This window comes from Dipodomys merriami, unplaced genomic scaffold (genome assembly GCF_024711535.1).
Source record: "Dipodomys merriami isolate MVZ:Mamm:240054 unplaced genomic scaffold, mDipMer1.0.p SCAF_16, whole genome shotgun sequence".
Lineage (NCBI taxonomy): Eukaryota > Metazoa > Chordata > Mammalia > Rodentia > Heteromyidae > Dipodomys > Dipodomys merriami.
Window position 1 is genome coordinate 7,200,744 of NW_027202937.1, and position 11,696 is coordinate 7,212,439.

At 58.9% G+C, this 11,696-nt stretch overlaps 1 protein-coding gene across 1 annotated transcript in view; it reads left to right on the top strand.

The window, feature by feature from the left end:
• Btbd9 (BTB domain containing 9) overlaps positions 1 to 10,077 on the top strand; it is a 333,829-nt gene extending 323,752 nt beyond the window's left edge. The window contains exon 11 of the mRNA XM_070023845.1: positions 9,888 to 10,077. Within this exon, the coding sequence (XP_069879946.1) occupies positions 9,888 to 10,061 (174 nt within the window). The 3' untranslated portion in view covers positions 10,062 to 10,077. The remainder of the gene's footprint in view (positions 1 to 9,887) is intronic.
• Positions 10,078 to 11,696: the final 1,619 nt, after the last annotated feature.

The window sequence follows — 11,696 nt, forward strand, 5'->3', positions numbered from 1 at the left end:
CTGTTACCATCCACCACCATTAATGCAGACCTCAGGCGTCAACTCCAGTTACCGTGCTGCAAGGCTGTGCGCATTCTGAAAGCCTCTTCTCCACCCCTCCATGGTCATTTTATTAATTATCTTAGCAAAGTAACAAAGGCACACACCTACATCCTTAAAGAAAACCAGCTGAGTTTAAATGAGATCGAGTCTGTAGACCTATAAAAATTAGTCATTAGTATTAAGAAGAATGGAAAATATGTCTCTTTTATGAATGTTCTGATAATCTGAGTTCGAGAGAACATTCTGAAGTGATTTCTCAAGAGTCAGGCAGCTCAGTGGCACGGATGTATGTGGCATTAAAAAGGAGTGAGCTTCCTGCAGTACAGAAAGACAGGACCACACGAAGGCTATGTCAAGTCGATAGCAGCCCCTGAGGGTGGTATTGACAGCTCTGCTGCGATTCCCGGGCTCGCGTGGGGAAGAGAGGGGCTGCATCACGTCCACCTTGGAATCTTGGCACCCAGCAGTGTCCAGTACATGTAAGAATAGAGCCCCTGTTAGCTGAATCAGTAAAGGAACAAATGATTCTGTTGGTGTAGCCATCTCTCATCCCATCAATCAAATAAATAAAGGAAAAGATTTAGTAGAATAATTTTACTATTGAGAGAACAAAGTTCTAAAGTCATCATATTGAGGATTTTCTTAAGCCATAGGGTTTTGTACATAAGAAACTATATGTGGTAAATGTCCCTAGTTTCAAAACCTTACACACAACACTAATAATTACAAATGAAAGTAACAAGCATTATGATTGAGTACTAAGTGCTGCCCTAGTCCTCATTTTAAAGATGAGGACAATGCCAAGTAGTAACCCAGTGTGGAGCGTGGGGCAGCACCACCCTGTGCTGGGGCAGGGGTGCCGCCCTCCGTGGTGAGCTGAGCATGTGTGCGCCACTTTCACCTGACGGCTTTTCCACCCTTCATCTGTTGTGACAAACTCTTCTACAGCTCAGGATGCCTGGGGCAGTGCTCTCACCACCACCTTGATCCCCAGACACCAGCAGAACACAGCAGTCACCACCCACAACAGAGTGGGCAGAGTCCTGTGTGTCCTGCGTGGACCACCATCCCCCGTGGATGAACCGCAGAGCACGCTAGAAGACACTGGCGCACAGACAGAGTGTAGGATCCAGTTTATGTGACCCTCAAAACAGGCCAAACCAAACAACTGCCTATGCCTGTCCACGTGGCAAAGCTGCTATGGAACAAAGGTTATCTCAGCAAGAACCATGGGAGGCTAGGACGGGTGACACGAGGAAAATGCACCCTCCGTCCTGAGCCTGAGCCAGCCCCGAGCCCACCTGCATCAGGTGTGCATTTTCCCCATCTGCAAATGGATCCCGTGGTCCGTGGGGCAGATGGATGTGGTGGGACTTTGCCTTGGAGAGTTCCGGAGGGTGCTTCTTTCCCTGCACCGTGTCAGGAATAGTGATAGGCCACGGCGTGTGTCAGGGCTCCGAACGAGCCGGCATCCGCAGGACAGACCATCTGCAAGTGGCTACTTGAGCTGCCCTCCAGGACTACTCAGCTCCGAGCCTGGAGCGAGGCAGAATTTATTTACAGGCTTCTGTCAGGCCAGAGAGTGGCTCTGGGCTCCCAGTGCCAGCCTCGTTCCCATAGCAACATGTGGCTCTAGTGGAGCAAAGAAACACACACACACACACACACACACACACACACACACACACACACACACACACACACACACACACACACACACACACACACACACACACACACACACACACACACACACACACACACACACACACACACACACACACACAGAGGAAACAGATTCTAAAACATCTGAATAAATGCCCTTCCTTGGCCTGATGGTAACGATTTTACAGACTCCTGCGCTGGACCCCCTTGCTGGGCGTGACCACACCCTCTGCCTCCCCAGAACCCCCTCAGACCTCCCCCAAGGGTCCTCACGGAGGCCACATGCTAGCTCAGGAAGCCAGAACCCCGGGGAGCAGCAGCTGGGATTCAGCGGGTGGAGAGGCACAGCCTCAGATTTGGAGCCAACAGAAAGGAGGGAGGCCCTTGCCCACAGAGCCAGCTGCCAGGGAGCCCTGCACTCCCGAGGACCCCGGTGAGGCTGGATGTGTGTGGTGAAACCTGTACAAGTGTGGAGATGGGAGTCACCAGGAGGCCTGTGTGGCTGTGCCAGGATGAGGTGCTGGGCAGAGAGAAGCTAGCACAGGAACAGCGGGGCCTGGGTGGGGACAGTTGGCCCTGGTAGGCAGCCTGGGACTTGTAGGATTTCCTAACGTCCCCGCAGGAGGCTCTGAGCAGGTCCGCTCCTCACTTGAGAGCAGAGATCATGTTACGGCATCTCCATCTCAACACATGGCAGTCCTCCAGGAAGCCCGCTAGCGCCAGGGCTCCAAGACCCCCAGGATCTGGGAAGGAGGGAGGGACACGTGAAGATGGCCGCAGGCAGTGCTGCCTTGTCCTTGGAGAATGAAAGGCCCGTGGTGGTGATGGGAAAGCCTGGGTCATTTCACGCAAGAAATTAAGAGGCCAGGAAGTCAGTGTTTCTGGTGAGCCAATCCCAGCAGAAACCCTGATTTAAGGGCTACACATACAGATAAGGGTCAAGCTCAGGGCCTACAGAAAAAAAGCAGAGAGGGTCTAGCTGGCGGGCACTGAGAAACAGCTAATGAGAGACAGGGAGGTGCGTCCTGAGCAGAAGGGGAAGAAGGGAGGGAGGGAAAGGAAGGAAGGAGCCTGGCCAGAGGCAGGGCAGCCTCACCTTCCACCGGTGCTTCACCCAGCACCACTTGTCTCTGCCTTGTCTTTAAAATGGGGGGAAATAATCTAGAGCTTACAGGTTCCTTCCCAGCAAGTCAGAAAGACAAAAGCATTTCATTTGTTGCCTAATTATGAGATAAAATCTTATGGGAGCATCTTCATGCTGTTATGAAAGTCTCTGATGGGAAGAGAAGAAGTGTTACCAGGGATGGCGCGCTGTCTCCACACTGCTCGTCTTTAGACCTGTGTATCGGGATAGCACTAGTTCTGTCCTGACCTGGCCTGGGGGAGGGAGAGACCTGGGCAGGTAAGTGCCCAGAGCTGGAGACACATGAGTCACTGTCGTGTGCTGAGCCAGCAGTAGGCTGTGAAGTGGTGTCTCTGTGCTGCCTTGCCAACAGCTGGGGCCTTGGGAGCCGTCACTGTGGGGACCTTTGGGAGACCCTTTCCTGATGGGAAGGGGGTCTTTGTGAGGCCTGTCCACTGAGTAGAGATCTCAGACATCTCAGAAATCTGGAACAAAAACTCTCTTGTCTTTTTATTTGTTTCTTAGCTTATGGTTTTTGCTTTTCTGTTTTTCCTTAAGTAACTTAAAAATAGACCCAGCACTTTGTGACCAAACTAATTAAAACAATAGTGGCTGTCCCTGCAACTGTGGGGCCACACGCCGCCTGAACCTCAGGACTCCTTCAGGAAAGGCTCTTCTCCCCGAACCCTCGAAGCATCAGGCACGGTTCCCTGTGGGCGTGAGAAAGCGCCCTTAGAGGGCGTCAGTCTCCACCTCCGGCCAGCCTGCTCACCTGGAGCCTCCCTGGCACGCCTTGGGGGACCAGCCCCTGTGCTCGAGGATTTCAGTACCCCACTGTCCCTAGCAACTCCCTCTGACAGGGCCCGGGCTGCTCTGCCCAGGGCTGATGCAAACCGGCATTTTGTTGGAAGTTCTTGGTCTTCCTTTTGCTCTGTAGTTTGTGTATGGCTGTGAGCTCTGCTCAGGGATAAGCATAAGAGCCATGGCGATCCTCCGTGGCGTGGACGCCGTCCTCCGTGGCATGGGTGCCGTCCTCGGTGGCGTGGGCGCCGTCCTCCGTGGCGTGGGCGCCGTCCTCGGGTGGATGCCGTCCTCCGTGGCGTGGGCGCCGTCCTCCGTGGCGTGGGCGCCGTCCTCCGTGGTGTGGGCGCCGTCCTCCGTGGCATGGGCGCCGTCCTCCGTGGCGTGGGCGCCGTCCTTGGTGGCGTGGGCGCCGTCCTCGGGTGGATGCCGTCCTTGGTGGCGTGGGCGCCGTCCTCGGTGGCGTGGGCGCCGTCCTCCGTGGTGTGGGCGCCGTCCTCCGTGGCGTGGGCGCCGTCCTCGGGTGGATGCCGTCCTCGGTGGCGTGGGCGCCGTCCTCCGTGGCGTGGGCGCCGTCCCTCCGTGGCGTGGGCGCCGTCCTCTGTGGCGTGGGCGCCGTCCTCGGGTGGATGCCGTCCTCGGTGGCGTGGGCGCCGTCCTCCGTGGCATGGGCGCCGTCCTCCGTGGCATGGGCGCCGTCCTCCGTGGCGTGGGCGCCGTCCTCGGTGGCATGGGCGCCATCCTCCGTGGCATGGGCGCCGTCCTCCGTGGCGTGGGCGCCGTCCTCGGTGGCGTGGGCGCCATCCTCCGTGGCGTGGGCGCCGTCCTCCGTGGGGTGAGTGGCCGCAGAGCCTGGGGAGGGACAGGCACACCCAGCCTGGAGGAGGGAAGCGGTCTGCGGGGAGCACATGTCAGAACCGTGACATTGCCCCTGACGTATGGCAGCTATGGTGAAGTAGGTATCTGTTCCATACAGACATGTCATCTTGCAAATGTGAGTTGAAAGCTTGGATCTGAAATCCTATTTGTATTGGATGGCAGGAAGTGGTCTGTGGAAATTACTCAGGAGAAACCACAGAGGCAAGGTAGAGCCATTGATCAGCATTTATTAAATTTTCGCAATTTCTGCTATAGTTCACAGTGGACTCAGGCCAACTTGGGAAAATTATCACAGGCTTCCGCTTCTAAGACCCATGAAGATAGATCAGGCCAGGACTGTTTGGGTGTCCTTCTAAGGCAAGGCCGCAGTGCTGCGCCAGGGCAGGGACTGGGTGTGTGCGTCTGTCCTGCCCAGGGTTCAGCAGACTGCCTCAGACACGTCCGGAATTGTGGCTCCCAGAAGGGCGAGGCGAAGTGATAATAACCAGTAGCTACAGAAAAGGACGCCCAGACTGTGACGGGGCTGTGTCAGATTCCTACACACGACTTCATTGCAAATTAGGCAGCTCCTCTCGAGGGACAGACCCAGGGCCCGCCGAAGATGGTTCAGCGAAGGTGCCCCTTCGTGAGCAGCAGCAATCAAACAGGCTAATGGGACACACGACTGCCAAAAAGGGGAAGGGAAAATGACGCGGCAACCGAGTAATGGCTTTGCATAAATCAGAGCTGCGCCTCTGCCCTGTACGCCTCATTCGCTTCTGGTCATATCCTTTCTGAGGGTAGTGCCGCCCTGGGAAGCGGAGGGCTCAGAAGAGCGCACTGAATCACGGGGGCTTCTGCGCCGAAAGAAAGCTGAGGCCCAGGTGCCCAGCAGACACAGGCCTGTGCAGAGGAGTCCTGCTGTGGAGTGATGGACAGGCGCCCTCCTGAGTACGCCCTCACCCCCAGTGTGGTGACACCCACCCAAGCCATCACCTCAAGAGGGGGGGAGGGAGGCGGGGTAGGGGGACTGTGTGAGGCTCAGGAGATGGCCCGGGCCCCGCCTGCGCAGCCTGGCTGCTGTGGAGGGCCAGTTTCCAAGGGGGGCTCGCTTCACACCCACTCTGAGAAGAAATTCAGGACCTTCCTGCGTCCAGTCCTGATTCAGTCCCTTCTGGAGGCCCATCTGTGGCCCCCTGCCCTGCCCTCCCTCAGCGGCGCTGGGACGGTGCCAGTAGCTCAGCATTCTGCACGTCTGCCGTGGTCCATGGGCTCGCTGGGTGGCCCTGGTGCTGTGTTTGGTCCCCAGCTGGCGGGTGTGAGTCATCAGCTGAGCCAGGCCGTGTTCCCAGAGGGCTGCCCAGAGTGGGCATGAGAGGAGCGGCTGCCACTGTGATGCCCTGGGTGGGAATCCTCTCTCTACCCCCGACCTGGAAGACTACCACCTCCTGTCTGCCTCCTAACCTGCCAGCCCTTCAGGGCCCAGGTATGTGCACCTGTCCTCTCCGAGGCCGACCCTAACCTCCTCTCCAGAAGAAAGGAGCCTTGCACACCCTCACGCACTGCAGTGTGTGCGTGTGGGAGTGAGTGCACCGCCCTGGCGAGTGGCAGGTCCCACGTGCAGAAGAGTGGGCAGCCCCCGTGTGGAGCTGCCTCTGCCCCACCCTCACACCCTTGTGGTCAGAGCTGGTACTAGCACGATCCCTGAAGATCAAAATCAAAGGCAGTGCCAAGCACCTTGGCTCATGCCTGCCGTCCAGTTATGCAGGAGGCTGAGATCTGAGGAGGATGGTAAGGATGGCCTGATCTAAACAAAAAGGCCTAGCAAAAAGTGAGACCCCGGACCTCTAAAAGAACCAGAGCAAAAAAGACTGGAGGTGTGGATCAAGTGGTAGGGTACCTGTATAGCCAGCAAACTTGAAACCCCAAAACTAGATAAATATAAGTATATAAATATAAGTAACAGCAACAGGATCCCAAGAGCCCCTGGCAGGGCTCAGCCAGGGCAGCCCAGCTGAGCCCCGGGAGCCACGTGGAGAACGGTGGCTCTGTCCCTTGAGAAGATCCCAGGGACCACTGTGGTCTCCCATCTTTTCTTTTGTCAGTCTAAATTCTCATCAAATTCTATGAGTTTTTAACTTTATTTTTTTTTTTGTCGGTCGTGGGGCCTGAACTCTGGGCCTGGGCGCTGTCCCCCAGCTCTTCAGCTCAAGGCTGGCACTCTACCACTTGAGCCACAGCGCCACTTCTGGCTTTTTCTGCTTATGTGGTGCTACGGAATCGAACCCAGGACCTTATACATGCAAGGCAAGTGCTCTACCACTGAGCCACCTTCCCAGCCCTGGGAAGGAGCTGTTTAAAAATGAAGACTCAGAGCTGGGAAGGTGGCTCAGTGGTAGAGCGCTAGCCCTGCACTGAAGTGCTGAGGGACGGTGACCAAGGCCCACGACCGACAAACACACACAAAAACAAGACAGCTCCTTCTTATTCTTTGTAAATGCTGTTCTACCTCAGGAACGTCAAGGTTTAAAGGTTTGTAGTTTATGTGCTTTTAAAACACGTAGATGGCATTTAAACTATCACCACAAACATATATTCCTTCATTATCTGTTCTGAGTATTAAATGGCAAGAAGTCCCTGCACTTGCACCCGCTCTGAGCTGCCTGCCTCAGCCGCAGCCGCCCCTGCTTCCACGCTCCTGTTCCCAGGCTGTCTCGGCCATTGCCCTTGTACTCCGCAGCCTGACGGGCTGCTCACTGTTTGGCCTCTGTCCCTTCCTGGCATTCTGGAAGCACGCCCTGCCTCCGGTACCCCGCGCACCCTGCCCTGCCTGCCGTGGGAGTGGTAATTGTTCTGCACTGACGCCCACCTTGCGCCCACCTCCCCTCCACTGCAGGCCTCACGTGGACCCTTCACACACACACACACACACACACTAAACGTAACGATTTCCCCTGTGGCCTCGGGTGGAGGAAGAGCCTGGGTGTCTTGGCGCAGACGCTCACAGAGCACTGCCCGGCCAGGCCCCACTCCCGAGGGTGGTCCCGGGGCCCTGGCTCCTCATGGCTGCCCAGCTCAGGCAGGGCCTGGGACTCCAGAGTACCCCTCACGTGATGGGCGCTGGGTGTCAGGACACAGGATGCTTCTGGAGTATTCCAAGAAGAGCCCAGGCCAGTGCTGAGGCACTCTGCCATTTCCATTGCTGTTTGGAAACCGACTGGCCAGTGGTCCCGGTGGTGCGGGGGGAGGGGGGAAGCGCAGACTGAGGCTGCGCTGGAGCCGGGCCCCAGGACAGTGTTGTCCCCTCCCAGGGCTTTCCCAAGAAGACTTCATCCGGAAACTCCTTTCCCAGCCCCGGGCATTTATGGATTCAGTTCTTGTGGAAGGGACTCAGGCCTTGAGTGCAGTGCACGGGCAGAGGCTCCCGAAGGCGGGCAGGCGCTGGGGAGGAGCTCAGACTTGGCCTGCCAAGAGGCTGGTGAGAGAAAAAGGAGAGAAAACCCATCCAGGGCGAGCGCGGCTGAGCTGAGAAGTAATAAGCTGTAGGACAAATGTAAGTCAATTCAGGGATTAGTGTCTGCCCGCCTGAGGCTCCGCGGTGCAGGCAGCGGTGCAGGGGCTGGCGGGGGCTGGTGGGGGGCCTGGCACGTGCTGTGGGGACAGAGCAGGGCCGGGCCGTTTTGTCAGCTTTGGTGGCCCAGGGGACACAGGCAGAACCTGCTGCCGGTCCACAGGACTTGCGTGCAGCAGGCCGAAGAAGGGCTCCCCCCCCCAATAAAGGCTTTTAGTTCTGCGAAAGCATGAAGAATAGGAAGGGTAGAGTAATGCCTGACATGCAGGGGCAGGTTTCAAAATGGACGCCGCCCAGCCCGGGGCATTGCCGGTGGGTCTATCCATGGCTGTGCCATCTGACCAGCCCGCCCCCTCAACAGGTGAAGGCCCCAGATGGGTGGAAGGAGCGTATACGAAGGGGAAGAGGGAGGTTTATGCATGAGGGAGGGAGGGAAGGAAGAACAGGAAGATGGGGGGGCAGGCAGGGCAGCACTGGGCCCCATGGTTAGGGGAGGGGTCTGGTCTGGGCATCACCTGGACACACCAGCAGGCGCATGGTCTTCGTCTCCTCGCTGGAGTTTGAAACAGTGGTTGATAAATGAACTGAAATAGGAATAGGGAACCGCAGTGATGCAGGAAGAGGGCCTGGAGTTTATAGCGTGATTCCCGTAGTTTCTCTGTGAACTTGAGCGTGCGCGTGTGCGTGTACAGACGTGCAGGTTCTGGCTATGGAGTGCTCGGCATGCTCCCCCGCTGCCTGTGCCTCCACCTCCGTCCCCTTCCACTGTCCTTCGGGGCCGGTGGGGTGTCCTGCCAGCCCCGCGTGCATCCCAGGGCACAGTCCACATCCTGGCTGCAGGCGCCCTGGAGCCAGCAGTGCCCTGCCCCTGTGGGTGTGAGCCACAGCTCTCCACAGGTGCTCATGTGTACATTACACCTTGAAGTTAGCATCCAGGCTCTGGGACGGCTTTTTTGGGGGGTGGGTGGGTGGGTGGACTTAAATTCAGGGCCTGAGCACTGTCCCTCGCTGCCCCTGAGCTCTTTTGCTCAAGGCTAGCACTATCACCTGAGCCACAGCACCACTTCGGGCTTTTTGTGCTTAATTGGACTTGCGTGCTCAGGCCGGCTTTGAACCATGATCCTCTGGTCTCAGCCTCCTGAGCAGCTAGGATTACAAGTGCGAGCCATCGGTGTCCGGTTGTTATTTCTTAAATAGAAGGTGCTGCCTATTGGGTTGAAATTTGGAGGTGGTCCTTAGGACGTCCTGGGAAGACAGGTCGGTTGGTTTTGTGTTTTGGCGTCCATGTGCACCTGTGGCTCTAGTCTGACCTGGGATGTGGATGTGGCTCAGCTACAGCTCTAAGCTGAGGCATCCCATACAGGCTGCTCTCCTATGTATTTCCTGGGCTGTACGTTCCCACGATGTGCGTACTCTCCATGCCGCCTGTTCCGCCCCTTCTACATCCTAGCCGGCACAGCGCCCATCAGAGTCCAGTGCTTTGCCTGTGCTCAAGGCAGTGAGAGCCCAGCCCACCCTGCTGCCTGCCAGCCGCCTCAGCGCGCGCAGTGTGGAGCGCGAGCCCTGGGCCTGTGGCTACTGTAGGAGCCCATGTGGGGTAGCTTTAACTATCAGATCCGATCTTGGGGGACTCTCCCTTCCCTCCCGCCCCCCTCCAGCTCCCCTCCCCCCCTTCTCTCCATGATACAGGATGCTTGGACTCTAGGGCATTTACTTTTGTGGTGACTGATCAGCCTTTACTTGGGCTGGCGGGGAGGAGGGTGGAGATGAGGATGGGGCGGCCGCCCGGCAGCCACTCATTCTCTGGTCTTCTCTTTTTCTGCCCAGGTGTTCCACTGCGTGCACTTTGAGTGTCCTGAGCAAAACAGTCAGAAGGAAGAAAGCAGCGAGGAATCTGGGACGGGAGATGTGGGCCATGCCGGCCAGCAGCTTGACCCCCACGCCCTGCAGGCCCCCAGTCCCAGCCCCGACTCACGGTCATCCAACCGACAGCACCAATAAAGGAGGCGGCCCACAAGACGTGACTTGGGTGCAGCTAGACAGAGGGACGGCGTGACGGGCGGGCCAGGACGGAGCGGGACGCACCCTGCGGGCCCGGCTGCTCCCCACTCCCCCGGGAGCAGGCCTGGCTGCACACGCGTGCAGTGCAGCTTGACTCCCAAGGAGAGTGGCGCCACTTCGTTCTCTCGCAGATCAGGCTAGTCCCCAGGGGAGAAAATAGGTCTTCAATCTTCATCACGTCCTCGGAGGCCCTGCCTCTCATCTAACCCAGGCAAAGGACGCTAGACAGGCCAGGGGCAGAGCGAGCGGCTGGATGCCGGGCCAGCACGTGGGCCCTGCGTACCTGGAGGGCACGGGGTTCTCTGCCCACGGGTGGTCCTCATTTGTGTGGGTTACCGTAGGTGTTCTGAGAGTCATGTGCTCTGTCCCTTTCCATTTCCCCTCCATCTGAGGAGCTGGGCGGGAGGGCGGGTGGGGGTGGCAGGAGACCCCAGCGTAGCTCATCATGCTTCTTGGTCTGACCAAGATCCACCAAAGACACAATAAGCAAACCAGTCTGCCGGCCTAGAGTCAATAATCACTCAGATTGCTGAGTTAGTAACCTGTCACCCTGAAATGTAGCAGCCCGAACTTGGGGGACCGAGATGGAACTGGTAATCATGGCAGCCACTCGGAGTGCGTGAGGAGCCCTGGCTGGCTGCGGCTCTGCTGCCTTCAGCCCTGGCAGACCGGGGGGCCAGCCAGCGGCCTGCATCGGCGGAGCCTCGGCTGTGAGCCGCTGTGTGACCCCCCCCAGCCACGCCACTGCGAAGAGCAGCGGGCTCGCGGGGGAAGCGAGTGACTGCTGTAGTCTGTCCACCTGCTGCTCGCCAGCGGCCGCCCTGCCCCGCTGCCCCGCTGCCCAGGCCCGTCCCCCTCCCTCCCAGCTCAGCCCAGGCCCCTTCCTGCAGCTCCGGCAGCATGCAGCGGCCTCCAGAGCCCTACAGGCCTGTGGGATGGGGGCGCGTGGGGGGCTGAGGACCGGGGAGACGGGGGCGCATGGGGGGCTGAGGGCCGGGGAGATGGGGGTGCACGGGGGGCTGAGGGGCGGGGAGGGGAACGGAGGCGCACGGGGGGGCTGCGGGGCTAAGAGCCGGGAGGGGGGGTCAGAGGCGATGGGGGGGGCTGAGTGGGAGGGACGGAGGCGATGGGGGGCTGAGTGGGGGGGACGGAGGCGATGGGGGGGCTGAGGGGGGGACAGAGGCGATGGGGGGCTGAGGGGGGACGGAGGCGATGGGAGCTGGGGGGGCTGAGTGGGGGGTAGACGGAGGCGATGGGGGGCTGGGGGGGGCTGAGTGGGGGGTGGATGGAGGCAATGGGGGGCTGGGGGGGTGAACAGAGGCAATGGGGGGCTGAGGGGGGGACAGAGGCGATGGGGGGCTGGGGGGGCTGAGTGGGGGGTAGACGGAGGCGATGGGGGGGTAAACAGAGGTGAGGGGGGGCCAGAGGCGATGGGGGGCTGAGGTGATGGGCTGAGGGGGGGACGGAGGCAGGGGGCTGAATGGGGGGGACAGGCGATGGGGGGCTGGGGGGGATGGAGGCAATGGGGGGCTGAGGAGGGACAGAGGCGATGGGGGGCTGAGGGGGGACAGGCGA